Consider the following 22,419-nt stretch of genomic DNA (forward strand, 5'->3'; position numbering starts at 1 on the left):
TTCTTTGGGATCACCATCCTGCCCCCCAACATTCCTAGAAATTCCCAGGGTTGCTTCCCATCCCAACAATTCCCAGGTGGAGCTGGAGCCTGGAGCAGCTGACGGGAATTCCAGGAACTCTGGATCATGGGAATAAAAAGTGATTCCCAAAACCCATCCCCAAATCCCTCCCTGAATTCCCAGCCCATCCCTTCCTGTATCCATGAGCTCCCAAAACTCTTGTTCCTCCTTTGCCACAATTCCAGAAATTCCTGATGTTGGGAAATTCAAGCCATTCCCAAAAAATGCCACAAGTCGAGGAATTCCAGACCTTGGGAATCCAAGCAATTCCCGAAAAATACCACAACCCCAAGATTTCCAGCTCTTGGGAATCCAGAAAATTCCCCAAACCACCACAACTCCACAGATGTGGTTGGGACCTTTTCCCTGCCCACCTCCCACATTCCCAAAAATCAGAGAATCCCAGAAACCGGCACATCCCAAAAATCAACAAGTCCCAAAAAATGGGAACACCGCAAAAAACGGGCGCATCCCGAAAACCAGCACATCCCAAAGCCAGGCGAATCCCAGGAATGGGAACATCCCAACAATCTTTGTATCCGAAAGATTAATGCATCCCAAAAAACCAGTTCATCCCAAGAACCAGTTTATCCCAAAAAAACCTGGAGCCTCACAAAAATGGGCACATCCCAGTGTGGGCAAATCCCAAAATGGGCGCATCCCAAAAAATTGTGCATCCCAAAAATCAACACTTACCAAAAATCAGCACAACCCAAAATGAGCAAATCCCCAAAATTTTCGCATCCCAAACATCAACGTGTCCCAAAAATGGGCACATCCCAAAAATGGGCACATCCCAAAAGGGGCACATCCCAAAAATGGGCACATCCCAAAACTGGCAAATCCCAAAAATCTACACATCCCAATAATGGGCACATCCCAAAAATCTTCACATCCCAAAATGGGCACATCCCAAAAATCGATGCATCCCAAAACAGGCAAATCCCAAAAGGGGCACATCCCAAAAATCTTCACATCCCAAAAAATGGGCACATCCCAAAACTGGCACATTCCAAAAATTGGAGCATCCCCAAAAATCGACTCATCCCAAAAATCTTCACATCCCCAGATGGGCACATCCCAAAATAAACACATCCCGATAAACCAGAACATCCCAAAAATCGCAACATCCCAAAAAACGGACCCATCCCAAAAACCTTCACATGTAAAACCGGGCACATCCCAAAATCAGCGCATCCAGAATCGGCGCATCCCAAAAATGGGCGCATCCCAAATGATGATGCACGCCAGAAACGAGCACATCCCATAAACCAGCTCATCCCAAAAATCATCGCATCCCGAAACTGGCGCATCCCAAAAATGGAAACATCCCAAAAAACCAGCACATCCCGAAAACTGGCGTGGGCCAGACATCAACAGATTCCAAAATCGGCGCATCCTGAAATCGGCACATCCCAAAAAATGGACATATCCCAAAAATTGGTGTATCCCAAAAAATGGACATGTCCCAAAAATCGTTGCATCCCAAAAATCAACACATGCCAAAAATTGTTGCATTCCAAAATTGGCGCACCCAGAAATTGACGCATCTCAAAAACCGGCGTATCCCAAAAACTGGCACATCCCAAAAACCAGCACATCCCAAAAACCAGCACATCCCAAAAATCAGCACATCCCAAAAAAAATCTGGCACATCCCAAAATAAATGGAAACATCCCAAAAACCGGCACATCCCAAAAATCATCGCATCCCAAAATTCAGCACATCCCAAAAACCAGCGGATCCCAAAAACCAGCGGATCCCAAAAATTGGTGCATCCTGAAATTGGTGCATCCCAAAAATTGGCATATCCCAAAAATCAGGGCATCCCAAAAATTGTTGCATCCTGAAAACCAGCACATCCCAAACATCATCACATCCCAAAAACTGGCACATCCTGAAACTGGTGCATGCCAAAACCGGGTGTATCCCAAAAACCGGCGCATCCCAAAAATCGGCATACCCCAAAAATGGAAACATCCCAAAAACTGGCACATCCCAAACACCATCACATCCTGAAATTGGCGCATCCCAAAAACCAGCACATCCCAAAAACTGACACATCCCAACCTTCCCACCCTGGAATTCTCCATCCCTGCCACTCCCACCTCCCCTCACGCCATTCCTTCTCCTCCCTGGGGCCCATCCCAAATCCCTGGAATCCCTGAAATCCCATAACCCAGCACATCCCAACACCAACCGCTACGGGATCCTAAAAATCGGCGCATCCCAAAATCAGCGCATCCTGAAATTGGTGCATCCCAAAAACCAGTGCATCCCAAAAAGGGAAACATCCCAAAAACCAGCATATCCCAAAAATCAGGACATCCCAAAAACCAGACATATCCCAAAAAATGGACACATCCCAAAAATCATATCCTAAAAACCGGTGCATCCCAAAAATTGGTGCATCCCAAAATCTGGCACATCCCAAAACATGGGCATATCCCAAAAATTGTCGCATCCCAAAAATCGTTGCGTCCCAACACCAACACATCCCAAAAAACGGCACATCCTGAAATCAGCGCATCCCAAAATCTGGCACATCCCAAAAATTGGTGCATCCTAAAAAATGGACGTATCCCAAAAATTGTCGCATCCCAAAAATCGTTGCGTCCCAACACCAACACATTCCAAAAATCGGCACATACTGAAATTGATGCATCCCAAAAACCAGCGAATCCCAAAAACTGGCACATCCCCAAAAAACCGGCACATCCCAAAATAAACGGAAACATCCCAAAAACCGGCTCATCCCAAACATCACCACATCCCAAAAACTGGCACGTCCTGAAATTGGTGCATCCCAAAAACGGGTGTATCCCAAAATTTGGCACATCCCAAAAATCGGCATATCCCAAAAATGGAAACATTCCAAAAGCTGGCACATACCAAAAAATGGACATATCCCAAAAATCATTGCATCCCACTGCCAACACATCCCAAAAAACGGCACATCCTGAAATCAGCGCATCCCAAAAATCGTTGCATCCCAACATCAACATATTCCAAAAATCGGCACATAATGAAATTGATGCATCCCAAAAACTGGCACATCCCAAAAACCGGTATATCCCAAAAACTGGCACATCCCCAAAAAACGGAAACATCCCAAAATAAACGGAAACATCCCAAAAACCGGCTCATCCCAGAAATCATCGCATCCCAAAAATCAGCACATCCCAACACCAACACATCCCAAAAATTGATGCATCCTGAAACTGACGCATCCCAAAACCTGGCATATCCCAAAAATCAGGGCATCCCAAAAATCCTCTCATCCAGAAAACAGCACATCCCAAGAACCGGCGCATCCCAAAAATCAGCACGTCCCGAAAACCAGCGCATCCCAAACATCATCACATCCCAAAAATTGGCACATCCTGAAATTGGTGCATCCCAAAACCCGGTGTATCCTAAAACCCAGCACATCCCAAAAATCAGCACGTCCTAAAAAACAGACACATCCCAAAAATTGCTGCATCCTGAAATCGACGCATCCCCAAACCAGGCACATCCCAAAAAACGGACACATCCCAAAAACCATTGCATCCCGAAAACCGGCACATCCCAAAAACCGGCGCATCCCGGAATCGGCGCATCCCCAAACCAGGCACATCCCAAAAAAACGGTCGCATCCCAAAAACCAGCGCATCCCGAAAACCCGGCACACCCCAACCTTCCCACCTCGGAATCTCCCACCCCCTCTCTCCTGGCCGGGGCCGCTCGGGCCCTTCCCGATCCCGGGATTCCCGGGAATGCCGCTCACCCTTCTTGCGGGATCCCTCCTCGGAGTCGGGCTTGCGGCTGACGGACACGACCTTCATCAGGAGGTGATTCCCGCCCTGCCGGATCAGCGCCACCACCTGCTTGTGCCCCACCTTCACCACGTTCACGCCGTTCACCTGCATTCCCAAAAAAAAAAAAAAAACCCACACGGATCAGAATTCCCAGCGGGAAAAATAATTACCGAAGCAGTCCGCAAAATTCCCGTTTTTCCTGTGGTTTTTTTTTGGTTTTTTTTCCCCCGGCTTTTCCCGGGTTTTTTGCGGGGGTTGGGAGCTGCCGCCCGGTGATGGCGAGGAGGGGATGGGAATGGGCGATTCCTGCTGGGAGATTCCCAAAAAATTGGGGTTTTCCTGGTTTTTTTGGAGTGTTCGGTCATGGGATGTTCGGAAGGGACAGAATTCCCCGGAAAAGCATTCCGTGGATTCCGGTAAATCCCGTGGGAACTTGCCCATGGAATGGGGTGGACGTGGAGAGGGGGGAAGGTCCAGGCCGGGATCCTCGGGAGGATTCTGGGATCTGGAGAATCCTGGATAATCCCAAATTGTCTGGAATGGCAATCCCTGGAATTCTGCTCTTTCCTCCTGGTGAAGGTTCATCCCAAAATTCCCGGGGTTCTTCCCAAACTCTGTGTTTATCCCACGGATCCATCCCGAGGGACGGCCCTGAGCCCATCCCAGCTCCTCTGCTCCGGGAAACTTTGGATTCCCGGGAAACATTGTGTGGGATCGTTGGCAGCTCCAAAGATCCCGGAGAATTTGGGATTATCCAGGATTCTCCAGATCCCAAAATCCTCCCCAGGATCCCGGCCTGGACCTTTCCCCCTCTCCACGTCCACCCCATTCCATGGGCAAGGTCCCATGGGATTTACCGGAATCCACGGAATGGTTTTCCAGGGAATTCTCTCCGTGTGCACCAACCAAGCTCCTTCCAAACTGCCGGAATTCCACACCCGCATTCCAGAGCCAGGAATTCCGGGATCCTCATCCCTTTTCCCCCCTCCTGAATCACTCCCAGCTCCCATCCCAATCCCGCTGGATCCGTCCCCCATCCGGGATCCACGTGGGAATTTCAGGGAGCTCAGGAATTTTGTCCTTCCAGGATCTGCCACATCCAACCAAAAAAATCCGGGAGAAATCCAGAAATTCCTGGGAGAATTCCCCTTTTCCCAAGGGAATTCCCAAGCCTGGAACCTCCATTCCCTGCCTGGCAGGATTCGTGGAATGGGAAATTCCCGAGGTTCTCCCATCAGCAAATCCCAGGCTGGGAATGAAATCCTGGAATCTGGGAATCCCTGAGGGTGGAAATCCCGCCGGGAGCATTCCCAGCACTGACATTCCCACCGCTGATCCATGGATTTGAGATCCCTTGGGAATGGCGATTCCCACTGCCCCGCTCAGCCCATTCCCATCCTTCCCAACCTTCTCCACAAATATTCCCAAATATTCCTGGCTCAGCTTGAGGCCGTTCCTTCTCATCCTGTCCCTTTTCCCTGGGATCAGATCCCCATTCCCACCTGGATCCAGCCAGGGAATTGTTGGGAATTGTCTCCCACTCCTAATCCTATTTATTTCCACCTGAATCTGAAGGAATTCCAGCAAAACCCTCGGGATAAGCCGAGCCTGACCTCCACCCCCATGGAATTCCTTGGGATTTCTGTCCTGGAATTCCCCGTGCTCCCAATTCACCCCTGCCTCGGTTTCCCTCCGGAAAACTGGGAGAGCGCAGCGCTCATCCCGAGCCTCCGGAATTCCAGGGCTGAGCAGCATTCCCAGACCCTCCCCTCCCGCAGATCTCCGGGATCCGCTCTCCCAGCCCGGTAATTTGGGAATGGATATTTTTAGGAATTCCTCTCTCCTTGGTTACCGGGAAACTTCGCGTTCCCAGACCTCTCCCGGAGAAATCCGAGCTCCCCATTCGTTCCCAACTCGGAGCAGAACATTCCAGCTTTTTTTCCCCGGCACCAGAATATCCCAAATTTTGAGCATTTCCATAAAAAAACCTGGAGCTGGATCAGCTCCTTCCCTCTTTTTTTTTTTTTTCCCCCCCCCAGCTCCCGATGCTCCCGAATTCCCAAAGATCCGAAATCCCGGCCTTTGATATTTCCTCGGATCCTTTTTATCAACCTCCCACGCTCTGGAGCCGGAATTATCCGCATTTCCTGCTTTTTTTTGCTTCCTGACCTTTCCAGCAGGGAGAGGATCCGGGAATGTTTCAGCGCTCCCTCATTCCCACAATTCCAGAGGGGGAATTTTTGGTCCCAGAGGATTTTCTTTTCCTCCCCCCTTCCTGCACTTTGGGGCTCCGTGTCCTTAAAAAAAAAAATCCTCTGGAATTTCGTTCGTTGGGATCGCGGAATGGTTGGGATGGGATCATCCAATTCCCACCACTGCCCAGAGCAGGATTTTTCCTCATTCACAAAGAAAATCATGGAATTGCAGAGGTTGGAAAAGCCCTCACAGACCACCACCAACCCACATTCCCAAATCCAAGTGTTTTGAACGTTCCCAAGGATTCGACCCCTTCCAAAGCTTCCCAACCTTTTCCATGGAGCAACATTCCCAAATATCCCATCCAAACCGCCCCAGGGGATGCTGGGATCCCACCTGGACCCCTCATTCCAGCTTTTCCTTTAAAAAACTTGGGATAAAAATGAAATCCATCCCTAAATCCTGGAAATATCCACGGATTTCCAGCCATGTCTGTATCCCAAATCCTGGGAATTCCCACCCGGATCCTCAAGGAATCACGGAATTCTCATGGATGTGGTCAAAGTTCTCCACTTCCAAGGCTCCTCATGGAAAAAATTCCAGGACTGAAAACCTCCCAGGATAGACAAAAGGCTGGAAATCCTGGATTTTCCTCTGGAATTCCAGTGGGATTTTCCCAATCCCACCCCCGGAGAGGTCGGATCTTGGCAATTCCCCAGCCTGGCACCGGGAATTTCCTGATGGAGCCATTCCCGGAATGTGGTTCATGGGATCGGGGAATTGTTGGAGGTTGGAAAAGCCCTGGGAGATCAAATCCCAGAATTCCCAGCTCTGCCAGGGCCACCCTGGATCTTGGTCCTCCAAATCCACTGGGATTTGATTCCCTCCAAGTGGAATTTCCCCGATTTGTATCCCAAGCTGTGGCTGTTCCAGAGGCTGCTCCGGATTTTCCGAGAGGAATTCCTGCCAGCGCCTTCCCGAAGGGAATTCAGGGCTGGAATTGGCACCGAGGGCAGCTGGGGAGAGCTCCAGGAGTGACCCCATTCCCAAAGGGAATGTGGGGACGCTGGATCCCTCCGGATCCGCACCTGGAGAATTCCAGATCCTCCCGATCCACACCTGGAGGACTCTGGATCCTCCTGACCTGGAAAACCTCTGGAAGCTCCTGATCCACATGTGGGAATGCTGGATCCCTCTGGATCCACACCTGGAAAACTCCTGGAAGCTCCGGGGCCTGGGGGACTCTGGATCCCTCTGGATCCACACCTGGAGAATTCCAGAACCTCCTGATCCCAGTCTGGAGAGCTCCTGGCACTTCCACCACCTGGAGGACCCTGGAGCCCTCCGGATCCACACCTGGAGAATTCCAGACCCTCCGGATCCACACCTGGAGAATTCCAGATCCTCCTGACCTGGAAAACCTCTGGAAGCTCCTGATCCACATGTGGGGACTCTGGATCCTTCCTGATCCACACCTGGAGAATTCCAGACCCTCCTGATCCCAGCTTGGAAAACTCCTGGAAGCTCCAACACCTGGAGGACTCTGAATCCCTCTGGATCCTCCTGATCCACACCTGGAAAACTCCTGGAAGCTCCAACACCTGGAGGACTCTGGATCCCTCTGGATCCTCCTGATCCACACCTGGAAAAGACCTGGAAGATCCATCACCTGGAGGACTCTGGATCCCTCTGGATCCACACCTGGAGGACTTCTGGAAGCTTGGAATCCGCAGGAATTTCCCCATGGAAAGGGGGTCAGGCCTTGGCAGGGGCTGCCCAGGGAGCTTTGGAGTGCCCATCGCTGGAGGTGTCCAAGGAATTCCTGGAATTCCACTCAGTGCTCTGGGCTGGGGAGCAGGCCCACCCAGCTTGGACTTGGTGCCCTTGGAATTCTTTTCCAAGCCCAGGGATCCCGGGATTCTGAGGAGAAGCAGATGGGACCAGCTCCAGGATTTTGGGAAGCCTCTCCCGGGCACGGAGCAGGGACATTCCCGGTGTCACACTGGCCCCAAAAGGAAGTTCAGGGAATATGCGAGGCTGGAGCTGGGAAATTACCCATGGAAAAGGCGGAGAGGGGGAAAATACGGAAATTGGATTCCATGGATAAAAGGAGCTCTCAGAGCTCGGAGGGAAAGGGACAATTCCCAGTGGGGAAGGAAGAGCTCAGGGAATTCCCAAAAGAGCTCCTGAATCCACTGGAATGAATCCAGAGGAGGGCCTGGAGCTGCTCCAGAGCTGGAGCCCCTCTGGAGCTGGGTTGGGAAATCTGGGAATGTTCCCCTGGAGAAGGGAAGGATCCAGGGAGAGCTTCCAGAACATTCCAGGGCCTGGAGGGGCTCCAGGAGAGCTGCAGAGGGACTGGGGACAAGGCCTGCAGGGACAGCACCCAGGGAATGGCTCCCACTGCCAGAGGGCAGGCATGGATGGGATCTTGGGAATGAGGAATTCCTGCCTGGGCTGGAATTGCCAGAGCAGCTGGGGCTGCCCCTGCATCCCTGGGATGTCCCAGGAAAGGCTGGAGCACCCTGGGATCATGGGAGGTGTCCAGGGGTTGGAAGTGGATGGGCTGGGAGATCCTTCCAAGCCAAACCCCACCAGGATTAGGGAATTGCGGAGTCCTTGGCCATGGAATGCCGGCAGTGCCTTGGGAAGGGCCCCCGAGCCCCCCGGGCTGGGCAGGGGCTGCCAGGGATGGGGGCAGGGAGAGCCCGGGAAAAGTGGGATGTGCCCCGGGCTGGGGCCAGGGCAGCTCTGCTGGGATCGGGGCAGGGATCGGGAATGTCCTTCCGGCCCTGCCCAGCTCCTGCCGGGAGCCAGCGGGGATCGGGATCTGCTCCAGGGAATGAGCCCCGGGAAAAGAGGGAGCGGCCTCAGCCTGGGCCAGGGCAGGTTGGGATTGGATTTTTGGGAATTTTTCCATGGAAAGGAACCTCCAGCCATCCCAAATCCCTCCAGGCTTCGTTTTCCTCCTTCTCCTGTCAGGACAAGCAGGAGTGGGAATGTCCCAGGTCTCCTCCCAGCTTTCCACGGAGACAGAGCCTGAAATCCTCAGCGCGGAGAAAATCGGGATCAGATTCCCACCCAAAGCACGGCAAGCAGCACAAAATGCCAGAGATTTATCCCAAATGGAATCCTGGAATGGTTTGGGTAGGAAGAACCTCAAAGCTCATTCCGGGGACACTCCCCACGATCCCAGATTTCTCCAGCCTGGCCTGGGACACTGCAGGGATGCAGGGGCAGCCCCAGCTGCTCTGGCAGTTCCAGCCCAGGCAGGAATTCCCAATTCCCAGATCCCATCCATGCCTGCCCTCAGGCACTGGGAGCCATTCCCTGGCTCCTGTCCCTCCATCCCTTGTCCCCAGTCCCTCTGCAGCTCTCCTGGAGCCCCTCCAGGCCCTGGAATGTGCTGGAAGCTCTCCCTGGAGCCTTCCCTCCTCCAGGGGAACATTCCCAGCTCTCCCAGCCTGGCCGGATCCACTCCGATCCCAACACTCCGCACATTCCATAGGAATCCATGTTTCCATGATCCCTTTCCAGTCAAAGCAGTGCCTGGATCCAGTCCCTGAACCATTCCTTGGATTTCCCACCGGAAAACCTTTTTTCCGCCTTTCCAAACTCCAGCCCTGTCCTGTTCCCACCAATCCCATGGGAACATCCCAAGTTCCTCCTCCAGCCAGGAAAATCCCTGAAGCACCGACAAATCCAGGGAATACCCGGAAATCTCAGTGTGTTCTCCACAGGATGGAGCAGCCACAATTCCAAGGGGATTCACTGGCGCTGAGGGATGCTGGATCCCTCCGGATCCACGCCTGGAGAATTCCAGATCCTGCTGATCCACACCTGGAGGACACCGGGATCCCTCCGGATCCACACCCAAAGAACCTCCGGAATTTCCATGACCTGGACGACTCCAGATCCTCCCGACCCACGCGCGGGAGAACTCCAAAACTCCCGGGCAATTCCCGAAATTCCCGGGGAAGGGGCGGAATTCCGGGAGGAGCTCACCTCGATCAGAAAGTCCCCCGTGCGCAATCCCGCTCTCCAGGCGACTCCTTCCACATCCACGGATTCCAGGTACTGCAGCGCTGGGAATGCCGGCGTGGGCGTGAACTCCTCGATCGGGGTCTCAGCTGGAAAACACAACGGGAAGGGGAACTGAGGGATTTCCAAGGAAATTCCGTAAGGGAAGGCTCAGCCTGCGCACAGCGTTCCTAAAAATCACGGAATTGCGGAGCTGGAAAAGCCTCGGAGCGCAACTGTTCCCAGCAGTGCCGCGGCCACCCCCGATCCGTGTCCCCAGGTGCCACATCCATGGATTCATGGATTTGAATCCCACCCCTTGTCCTGTCCCTGTTCCCACCTCAGGGATGGGATCCAAGGTGGAATCAGTATGGGAATCAATGACGGAGATAAGGAAGGAATTCAAGATGGAGTCAATAATGGAATCCAAGATGGAATCAATCATGGAATCAATCATGGAATCAATAATGGAATCAATAATGGAAATAACAATGGAATCAATAATAGAATTAATGATGGAATCAATGATGGAATCCAAGATGGAATCAGTCATGGAACTAATAATGGAATCAATAATGGAATCCAAGATGGAATCAATCATGGAATTAATGACGGAATCAATAATGGAATCAATAATGGAATCAATAATGGAAATAACAATGGAATCAATAATAGAATTAATGATGGAATCAATGATGGAATCCAAGATGGAATCAATCATGGAACTAATAATGGAATCAATAATGGAATCCAAGATGGAATCAATCATGGAATTAATGACGGAATTCAAGATGGAATCCATCATGGAATTAATGAAAGAATCCAAGATGGAATCATTAATGGAATAATGGAATCAATAATGGAACTAACAACGGAATCAACCATGGAAATTATGACGGAATCAATCATGGAATCAATCATGGAACTAATAATGGAATCAATGATGGAGTCCAAGATGGAATCAATCATGGAATTAATGATGGAATCAATGATGGAATCCAAGATGGAATCAATGATGGAATCAATGACGGAATAATGGAACTAATGATGGAATTAATTACGGAACTAACAATGGAGTCAACCATGGAAATTAGGACGGAATCAATGTTGGAATCAATGATGGAATCCAGGATGGAATCAATAATGGAACTAACAATGGAATCAATAATGGAATCCAGGATGGAATCAATCATGGAACTAACAATGGAATCAATCATGGAACTAACAATGGAATGAACCATAGAAATTATGATGGAATCAATGATGGAATCCAAGATGGAATCAATGCAGGAATCAATGCAGGAATCCAAGATGGAATCAATAACGGAATAATGGAATTAATTACGGAACTAACAATGGAATCAATCATGGAAATTATGACGGAATCAATGATGGAATCAATCATGGAACTAATAATGGAATCAATGATGGAGTCCAAGATGGAATCAATCATGGAATTAACAATGGAACCAAGCATGGAACTAATAACGGAATCAATGATGGAATCCAGGATGGAATCAATCATGGAACTAACAATGGAATCAACGATGGAATCTAAGATGGAATCAATCATGGAATTAACAATGGAATCAATCATGGAACTAACAATGGAATCAATGATGGAATCCAAGATGGAATCAATCATGGAACTAATAATGAAATCAATCATGGAATTAATGACAGAATCAATGATGGAATCAATGAAAGAATCCAAGATGGAATCCAAGATGGAATAACGGAATCAATAATGGAACTAATAATGGAATCAATCATGGAATCCAGGATGGAATCAATAATGGAACTAACAATGGAATTAATCATGGAATTAATGATGGAATCAATGATGGAATCAAAGACGGAATCAAAGATGGAATCAATCATGGAACTAACAATGGAATCAATCACGGAATTAATGACGGAATCAATCATGGAATCAATGAAAGAATCCAAGATGGAATCAATAATGGAATAACGGAATCAATAATGGAACTAACAATGGAACCAATGAAGGAATCAAAGAAGGAATCAATGATGGAATCCAAGATGGAATCAATCATGGAATCAGTCATGGAACTAATAATGGAATCCCAGATGGAATCCAAGATGGAATCAATCATGGAATTAGTCACGGAATCAGCGATGGAGTCATGGAGTCATTTGGGTTGGAAAATCCCTTGGAGAACATCAAATCCAGCTGCTCCCAGCAGCGCCAAGGCCACCCCCGATCCGTGCCCCCCAGCGCCACATACACATGGATTTGAATCCCACCGGGAATGGGGATTCCACCCCCGTGCCAGGGCTGGAAAAGCCTTTCCAGGAGGGAATTTTCCCATTATCCAACCGGGAGACGCCCTGGCACAGCCTGAGGTGGTGTCCCCTTATCCTGTCCCTGCTCCCAGCTCAGGGATGGAATCCGGGATGGAATCCAAGGTGGAGATCATGAAGGAATCCAAGATGGAATCACGCATGGAATCCAGGATGGAATCAATAACGGAACTAACAATGGAATTAGTCAGGGAATCCAAGATGGAATTCAAGATGGAATCCGAGATGGAATCAAACATGGAATCAATAATGGAATCAAAAAAGGAATCCAAGATGGAATCAAACATGGAATCCAAGAAGGAATCCAAGAAGGAATTAATGATTCATGGAGTCATTTGAGTTGGAAAATCCCTTGGAACATCCCATCGGATCCAACCATTTCCAGCGCTCCCAAAGCCCCCCTGCCCCACATTCCCCAGTGCAGCATCCTCAGGTTCTTTGGACACTTCCAGGGATGGGAACTCCATGAATTCCCCAAAAAAATCCTCCAGGCTGGAGCAACCTGGGACAGAGGGAAGTGTTGCTCAGAGCAGAGTGCCACCTCCAGGAATTCCTTGGACACCTCCAGGGATGAGACTCCAAAGCTCCCTGGGCAGCCCCTGCCAAGGCCTGAGCCCTTTCCATGGAAAACGATCCCAAATCTGGGAGCTGAGCCTGCCCTGGCCCAGGCTGAGGCCGCTCCCTCTTTTCCCGGGGCTCATTCCCTGGAGCAGATCCCGATCCCCGCTGGCTCCCGGCAGGAGCTGGGCAGGGCCGGAAGGACATTCCCGATCCCTGCCCCGATCCCAGCAGAGCTGCCCTGGCCCCAGCCCGGGGCACATCCCACTTTTCCCGGGCTCTCCCTGCCCCCATCCCTGGCAGCCCCTGCCCAGCCCGGGGGGCTCGGGGGCCCTTCCCGAGGCACTGCCGGCATTCCATGGCCAAGGACTCCGCAATTCCCTAATCCTGGTGGGGTTTGGCTTGGAAGGACCTCCCAGCCCATCCCGAGGATCCCCCGGGATCCAGGAGATCCCACGGGCACAGCCCAGGAGGTTTTCCAAGCGTTTCCATTCCCAGCATCCGTGAATTCCACCCTGGGCTGATCCCAAACCTTCAGCTCCTGGAATGAATCCTGAGGATCCACCCGGACACACAAAAGCTCCGAAAAACGGGAGAAATTCCCGCTGGGACAATCCAGCCTGAGGAAAATCCATCCCTTCAATCCTTCCCGCCCCCCTTATCCCAAGTTTTTCCTCATCCCTCTCACTTCCAGCCGAGCCCTTCCCACGGAGCCGCGGGCTCTCCTCATTCCCAAATCCACCTGGAGCGGATCAGGAGCCAGGAGAAATTCCCAACCCTACAAACTATCCCAAGAAATGGAATTTTAGGGTCTGATGGATCCCAGATCCCCAAGGTGGCCTCTCCTCTGACGTCCTTCCAGCAACATTCCCGACGTTCCCCTCCCTTCCCGCCAAACCCGAGCCGCGGGTTCCACCCAGATCCAAGACTTTTCCTCCTCTCCCCGTTTTTCCTCCCACGTTTTCGGCGGGATTTTTCCGCTCCGGCAGGGATGGCGCTCCGGGAACCTTTCCCTGCCACCCCTCCCTCCCCGTGCTGAAGCTTCTCAGCTGCTTCCCACCAACGGCTTTCCACGATTTCTGCCTTTCCCGGGAGAAGTGGCAAACGCCTGACAGCTCATCCCTATTTTTAGACATTCCGGCGGAATGTCGGAGCGCTCTCCAAACCCTCCAGGATCCTTCCAGGATTTCAGCTCCTGCCATTCCCAGGCTGCTCCGAGTGTCCCACCTGGCCTTGGACGCTTCCAGGGATCCCAGCCCCGGATTCTCTGGGATCAGTTTCCCGGAGCGAATCCCACATTCCCGTGGATCCCATCGCATCCCAGGCCCATCCATCCCCTGAGTTATCCATGTGTCATTCCAGGCACTTTTCCAGCTTTTTCCGTGGGCTGGGAGCCACCAGCCCACGGTGGGTGCACGTCGTGATCCGGGATTTGGGAAGTGCTGCCAGAGCCTGAAGGAGTTGTCAAATGGGAAAATGCTCAGGAACTGGGAATTGTCTCCCTATGGAATAATTCCAGGAGCAGAATTTCATCCAGGAGGGGACAAAGGGACGCGGGGACAATTCCCACCATCCCAGATTTCTCCAGCCTTTCCTTGGACACTGCAGGGATGCAGGGGCAGCCCCAGCTGCTCTGGCAGTTCCAGCCCAGGCAGGAATTCCTCATTCCCAAGATCCCACTCCAATCTCCCTTTTCCCTGGGAAAAGGTGGGAAGCCATTCCCTGTGTCCCATCCTTCCATTCCTTTCCCAAATTTCAGCTCTCCTGGAGCCCCTCCAGGCCCTGGATTGTGCTGGAAGCTCTCCCTGGAGCCTTCCCTCATCCAGGGGAGCATTCCCAGTTTTCCAGAGGGAGGCTGGTCCAGTCCTCCGGGATTTCCAGGCCCTCCTGGTGTCGGGAGCACTGGAGCTCCCCCTGGAATGGTTTGGGTGGGAAGGGACCCAAATCCCACCCAATTCCAACCCTTGGGCACTTCCCACTATCCCAGGGTGCTCCAAGCCCTCTCCTGGCCTTGGGAATTTTTCTCCCAGGTTTTACAACCCCTGGGACTGGAGAAGGGAGAGGAGAAGGACATCCCTGCTCCCAGCAAATCCTGGGAATCCTGACCCACCTCTCCCGGCTCAGCCATTCCCAAAACCAGTCTGGGACCAAACCCGACCCAGGGAATGCTCCAGGTGTGGAAATCATGGAAAATCCATCCCTGTGTGCCCTCCCGGGGAAGAAATCCAATGGGAAGAGTCTCCCATCCAATGGGAGAACCAAACCAAAAAGTTGGGAATTCAATCCAGGAAGTTCCCACTGGGAACGAGGGGAATTCCCTGACCAGGAGGTTCAGCCTTTCCCACCAAAACTCCGCACTCGGAATTCTGGGATGGGCTGCGGGAACCCCCTGAGGTGCCACCACGGCCCTGGTTGGGGAATTGGGAATTCCTGGGCTTAAATTCCCAGAATTCCCAGCTGGAATTCCAGAGCCAGCTGCGGGAGAAGCCCTGGCAGAGCGAGGTCGCCAGAAAAGCCCGGGAGCACCAAGATCCATCCTGGGAGGGAACCAAATCCCATCCAGGAGGGACCAAATCCCATCCTGGGGATCAAATTCCTTCCTGGAAGCACCAAATCCCATCCCGGGGACACCAAATCCCACTCAGGGGGACAAAATTCCATCCTGGAAGATCCAAATCCATCCTGGAAAACCAAATCCCATCCTAGGGAAGGTCAAACTCCATCCTGGGGACACCAAATTCCATCCTGGAAGCACCAAATTCCATCCCGGGGACACCAAATCCCATCCAGGAGGACAGAATTCCATCCCGGAAGCGCCGATTCCCATCCTGGTCGTCCCTGGAGTGGTCAGGCAGTTGGAGCAGATCCCGATCCCACGGATCCCAGAAAGTTCCAAACTCAGGGAATTCCCGAAGGTTCCAACCCTGAACAGATCCCAGCAAGCTCTGAGCTCACGGAATTCCCAAAGGATCCACTGATTCCACAGATCCTGGCAAGTTCCGAGCTCAGGGAATTCCCACCTGGAATATCCAGCCCCCGAGCCCAGCTCGAGGCTGTTCCCCCTCCTCCTTTCCCTTGGGATCGGCTCCTTCAGGAAATCCACAGGAGGGAATAATCTTGGGAATTTTGGGAATGACCCGGTTCTCTCCAGGCAAGCCAAGGAAAGCCCATCCCATCCTGCAGAATCCTGGATTCATTCCCTTAATTTGGATTTTAGGACACATCCTTGTTATCCATAAAATCACGGAATGGGCTGGGTGGGAAGGGCCACCAAAGCTCATCCCATTCCATGATGGCATTCCATGATCCCAGGCTGCTCCAGCCTGGCCTGGGCAGTTCCAGGGATCCAGGGAGAGCCGCAGATTCCCTGGGAATTCCCAAGGGATTGGATGTGGGGAAAGCCCAGCTCCGAGAGCTGCAGGGACCGGGATAAATGGGAATGACTCCGATCCCTGGGACGGAACAGGATGGGACGTTCCCCTTGGGAATTGGGAAGGGCGGGAGCCGGGATGGGCTGGGAAGGACCCAGGGTGGGCAGAGCCTTTTCCCTGGAAGTGCCTTTTCCCATGGAATGGGGAAAATTCCAGGGAGGAGTTTGCAGCAGGAAGAGCAGATTCCTTAAGGATCATCCCAAAATCCGCCTCCCTCCCCCTGCCCGGGATGAAGATCCAGCCCTGCCTTTTCCAGCCCCTTTTCCCGCTTTTCCCCACAGGCCTGGAGTGGTTTTCCAGGAAAATCCAAAGGGAGCAGTGGTGACATGGATGGGGCCAATCCCAGGTCTAAAATCCATGGGATCCCAGCCCAACATCCATGGAATACCAGGACGAGGGGCCGGGAAATGGGGGCAGTCCCAGCCACTTCCGTAACTTGGGAATGCTGCTCCAGAGGGAACATTCCCAGATTCTGGATCTTCCAGGCCAGGACCCCCCTGCATCCATGACCTTCCTGTGCCCTGCAGAATTCCCGAATCCCACAGAACTCCTGAATCCCACAGAATTCCCGAATCCCACAGAATTCCCGAATCCCACAGAGCCACACGCCCACTCCGAGCGCCTCCCTCAGCCTCGGCACACGAAGGAAAACCGGGAATGGCAAGAGAGCCAGGAAGGAAAAAAAAGAGGGGGGGAAGGAAAAAACTGGGAATGGGATGAAATTTCCCATTTTTCCCGACACAAAAGCTGCGGGATTGATCCCGGAAATAAAACCCCCCATGGATGCCATTTTGGGCCCTGAAGTTTCACTTGGATGGAAAATCCATAGGGAATGGGAGTGAAATTCCCGCTGGGATGCAAACCTTGGGAGAAGGGACGGAAGGACAGAAATCCAGGAGCTCTCCTGGAAAATCCCATTCCAGCCTGGATCTGCAGCTCTTCCCAGCTTTCCTCCCACATGGAAAACGGCTCCGCTGTCCCTCTGCTCCCGGGAATGCCGGGGGTGGAGAGGTCTCTCCATCCCGAGCTCTTCCCGCCTCCTCTTCCCTGAATCCATAGGAACATTCCCAAGCCCCAAGGGATTCTTTTTTATTCTTTTTTTTTGGCAGCAAAAAGGTGGAATTCCGGCCAAAGGAGCCACGGGAAATTCCCAGGAAAGATCCTGGACCTGGGAGAACCCGGGATGAGCCGGGAATGAGCTCCGGGGTGGGAGCAGCAGGAAAAGCTCTCCCGGTTTTCCCCAGGGATCCCAAAAGCCCCCAGCTCTCCCCAGCCAAAATCCAGGGAAAAGCTCTGAGCATTCCAAGCCCAAAAAGCCGTGGATGGAGCTGGGCAGGGGGTGTCCATTCCCACACGGAAAAAGGAGTGAAAATTCCCAAAAATTCCAGGCAGCATCCGCACCAAAACCCCCAGAAAGTGGGAAAGGAGAAGATGGAGAGAGGGAAGGGAATCCCTTTGGAGCCCCCCCAGGATTGCTGGGAATGGGGCTCCGGAGCTGAGCAGGGACCGTTCATCCCTCCGGGAAGCAAAGTGACAATTCCCAAAAATTCCAAGCAGCATCCACAGAAAACCTCCTGGAAATTCCGAGAGAGCCAGGATGGCACCAGGACACGGCACTGAGCCGGAGAAATCCGGGGAGGAAAATCCCTTTGGAGCCCCCCAGGATTGCTGGGAATGAGAATCCCGAGCTGTTAATTCCCTGGGGGTCAAGAAGTGAAAATTCCCAAAAATTCCAAGGCGCCACCAGCACCAAAACGCCCGAAATTCCGAGAGAGCCACGATGGCAGCAGGACACGGCACAGAACCGGAGAGAACCGGAGAAATCCGGGGAGGAAAATCCCCTTGGAGCCCCCCCGGATTGTGGGAATGAGAATCCTGAGCCGTTCATCCCTCAGGGAAAAGCAGTGACAATTCCCAAAAATTCCAAGGCACCACCAGCACCAAAACCCCCCCAAAACCCCAAATCCAACCCCAGACCACGACACTGAACGAACCAGGGAGGAAAATCCCTCTGGAGCATGGGAATGAGAATCCCTGGAATGAGAACCCTGAGCCGTTCATTCTCCCAGGGAAAAGCAGAGACAATTCCCAAAAATTCCAAGGCACCACCAGCACCAAAACCCCGAAAATTCCGAGAGAGCCACGATGGCAGCAGGACACGGCACAGAACCGGAGAAATCCAGGGAGGAAAATCCCCTTGGAGCCCCCCAGGATTGCTGGGAATGGGGCTCCGGAGCTGAGCAGGGGCTGTTCATTCCCTCAGGGCAGCCAGCTGAAGATTCCCAAAAAATTCCAAGGCACCACCAGCACCAAAACCCCCGAAACTCCAAACCCACGACACCGAACCGAGGAAGAAAATCCCTTCGGAGCCCTCCAGGATTAGCGGGAATGAGAACCCCGAGCCATTCATTCCCTGACGGAAAAGCAGTGAAAATTCCCAGGAATTCCAAGGCACCACCAACCCCAAATCCCAAATCCCAAATCCCAAACCCCACTCCACGCCATCCCCCCACCCCGATCCCCCCCAGCGCTGCACGGCCGCTTCCCAGTGAGGGGAGGGGGGGGGGAGAAAAAAAACCGTAATAAAAACGGGGAAAAAGAAAAAAAAAAAAACCGGGAAAAAAAAAATTCCCGGTAAAAATTCCTAGGGAAAGCGGATCCGGGCTTACCTTTGGCCCCGCGCAGGACGAAGCCGAAGCCCTCATGCTCCCGCTTCTGCAGCACGGCCGTCTTCTCCTCGATGATGTAGTCACTGGGCAGGAAAGAGCACAAGAGAATGATGCCAGGGTTGGAGCGCAGCACCATCGCTGCCGGCGCCGTGGCCTCTGTCACCAGCCGGGGGTGGCCCTGTCACCAGCCGGGGGTGGCCTTTGTCACCAGCCAGGGGTGGCCTCTGTCACTCTTCGCATCCAGCCTTTCATCTCCGCAGGGATCGCCGCTTCCCCTCCCTTCCTTTCTTTCTCTTTCTTTCTTTCTCGCTCTCTCTTTTTGGATTTTTTTTTTCCTTCCTGGATTTTTTTTTTTTTCCTGGATTTTTTTTTTTCCCTTTTTTTTTCCTTTTTTGCGCCCAAAGTCACACCAAAAAGACGGAAGCGACTTTTGCCTCGGCGTGCAGGAGGAGGAGGAGGAGGAGGAGGAGGAGGAGGAAGAGGAGGGAATTAAAAAAGCCCCAGGAATCGTGGCTGTCCCTGCTGCCCACCGGGCCCCTCGCAGTCACCTGCAGAGGAATGCAGGGACACCGAGCCCTGGCAGGAATGCAGGGATACGGAGCCCACGCAGGAATTTCGGGAATTTCGGGATCCGGAGCTTCGCCCCTTAAACGCGGAGCCCCATCGGGAATCGTCTCTTCCCACACTTGCCAAGCGCGTCTCCCGCGGGAATAAAAACCGGGATTCTCGGATGGAAGCGGCGCTGCCTCCTCGCCGCTGGCCGGGCAGGAGCGGGGCAGAGTTTAAATCCTCATCCCGGCGGATTTGATCCCAAAATTCCCCCCCTCGGGCGTTGCTAAGTGACGGATTGCCAGGAGCGGGGGGGAAAGAGCATCCTTGGGAAAAGCCGGGAATGATCCAGCGATGGATGGAGGGAGGGAGGGAGGGAGGGAGCGGAGCCCCCTCCCCAAATGGGCTCTAGGAGCGGCGGGAGGGGGAGGGGGCCGCAGGTCCCTCCCAGCGGAGCCGCAGGGGTGACATCAGAGCCGGGATAATCCGGGAGCGCCGGGAAGGAGCTTGGGAAGGAGCCGGGAAGTGGGAGCCAGAGCGGGAGGGGAGAGGAGGGAGCGAGGGGAGGGATGGGAATGGATGGGAGGGATGGGAACAATGGGAGGGATGGAGAGATGGAAAAGGATGGGAATGGATGGGAAGGGATGGAGAGATGGAAAAGGTTTGGGAATATTGGAGAGGGATGGGAGGCATGGAGAGATGGAAAAGGATGGGAATGGATGGGAGGGATGGGAATGGATGGGAGATATGGGAATGCTTGGAGAGGGATGGGAAGGGATGGGGAGAGATGGGAACAATGGGATCAGTGGGAGCGCCGGGAATGTTGGGAAGTGGTGGGGAATGTTGGGGAGGGATGGAAACAATGGGAATGATGGGGAATGTTGGGAATGGCTGGAATGGTGGGAGATGATAGGGAATCAACAGGAATCATGGGGAGTGATGGGAAAAACGGAAACAATGGGAATTACAGGAGTGACGGGAATGACGGGTAACAATGGGAATGATGGGAAACAACGGGAATGACGGGGAGCAATGGGAAGAGATGGGAAATCATGGGAATGTTGGGAAGGGATTGATGGGAGGGGTGGGGAGCACTGGAACGGCTGGAATTGGCAGCGGGAATTCCCCATGGATCCCATTCCCAAGGCACGGGAAGGGACTGGAATTCCACTGGGGAATGAGGGGCGGGGCTGGGCCTCACCAGCTCCTCCGGAGGGAAAACCTTGGATCACCGGGAATACCGTGAGGGAATGGATCCCTGCCGGGATCACCGGGAATACCAGGAGGGAATGGATCCCTGCCGGGATCACCGGGAATACCAGGAGGGAATGGATCCCTGCCAGGAACACCGGGAGGGAATGGATCCCTGCTGGGAACACCGGGAATACCGTGAGGGAATGGATCCCTGCGATCACCGGGAATATCGGGAGGGAATGGATCCCTGCCAGGAACACCGGGAATACCAGGAAGGAATGGATCCCTGCCGGGATCACCGGGAATACCAGGAGGGAATGGATCCCTGCCGGGAACACCGGGAATACCGTGAGGGAATGGGTCCTTGCTGGGATCACCGGGAATACCAGGAGGGAATGGATCCCTGCCAGGATCACCGGGAATACCAGGAGGGAATGGATCCCTGCCAGGATCACTGGGAATACCAGGAGGGAATGGATCCCTGCCAGGAACACTGGGAATACCGTGAGGGAATGGATCCCTGCCAGGAACACTGGGAATACCGGGAGGGAATGGATCCCTGCCGGGATCACCGGGAATACCGGGAGGGAATGGATCCCTGCCGGGATCACCGGGAATACTGGAAGAGAATGGATCCCTGCCAGGAACACCGGGAATACCAGGAGGGAACGGATCCCTGCCAGGAAAACCTTGGATTTCCCGGGTCCAAGGGAGGGAATGGATTCCTGCTGGGAACGCTTTGGGAATCCATTCCACAGGGAGGCAATTCCTAATCCCGTAGCGTTTTCCCGCTTCCCAAATCCTGGAATCAGGACATGCACCCACTGTGGGCTGGTGGCTCCCTGCTCTTGGCAGGGCAGGATGGGATTCATGGAATCACGGAAAAAGCTGGAAAAGCTCCGGGCCGGAGCAGCGCCATTCCATGGAAAACGGGAATGTGGAGGGAGGGAAGGAAAACTCCTCCTGGAAATGTTTCTCTGGAATCCCACCGGGAGCATTCCCAAGCCTCTGGAATTCTCCGCGAGCGGCAGCTTTTGGGATCCCATCTTCAGGGAGTGTCAGGAATGTCAAGGAATCGTGGAATGGTTTGGGTGGAATTCCATCCCAATCCACGACCCCAGGCTGCTTCCAACCTGGCCTGGGAAGCTTCCAGGGGAATCCACGATCCCATTCCTGGGACAAAACAGGTTGGAAAAGCCTCAGTTCCATGGAAAACTGGGAATTCTGGCCTGAGGACACCGGAGGGGCTGCGTGGAGCCGCTTTTCCCATTCCATGGGGAAGAGAGCGGGGCTAGATGGGATTTGGGAAGGAATTCCTGGCTGGGCAGGTGGGGAGGGGCTGGGATGGAATTCCAAAGGTTGGAATTGGGCGGGATTTCAGGTCCATTCCCACCCAACCCATTCCGGGATCCTCCCACGGAATTTCCATCTCAGCAGCGCATTCCCAGCCCTGGAGGTGCCTGTCCAGGGAATTCCTGGAATTCCAGCTCTGGGTTGGGATGGGGCCCAGCTTGGCCTCGCTGACCTCGGAGGGCTTTTCCCACCTCAGGAATTCCATGGATTTTAGGATTTCCCCAGCAGCTTCAGCCGAACTCCAGTTTTCCTTGAGGAAAACCC

General features: G+C 53.0%; 1 protein-coding gene across 1 annotated transcript in view; it reads right to left on the reverse strand.

The window, feature by feature from the left end:
- The window catches only part of SHANK3 (SH3 and multiple ankyrin repeat domains 3), a 124,975-nt gene that overhangs the window by 45,929 nt on the left and 56,627 nt on the right, over positions 1–22,419 (reverse strand). Inside the window, exons 11-13 of the mRNA XM_050985260.1 lie at positions 19,060–19,237; positions 10,062–10,186; positions 3,830–3,965 (exon numbers count right to left, since the gene is read on the reverse strand). Of these exons, the coding sequence (XP_050841217.1) occupies positions 3,830–3,965; positions 10,062–10,186; positions 19,060–19,237 (439 nt within the window). The remainder of the gene's footprint in view (positions 1–3,829; positions 3,966–10,061; positions 10,187–19,059; positions 19,238–22,419) is intronic.

This window comes from Serinus canaria, chromosome 1A (assembly GCF_022539315.1).
Source record: "Serinus canaria isolate serCan28SL12 chromosome 1A, serCan2020, whole genome shotgun sequence".
Taxonomy (NCBI): domain Eukaryota; kingdom Metazoa; phylum Chordata; class Aves; order Passeriformes; family Fringillidae; genus Serinus; species Serinus canaria.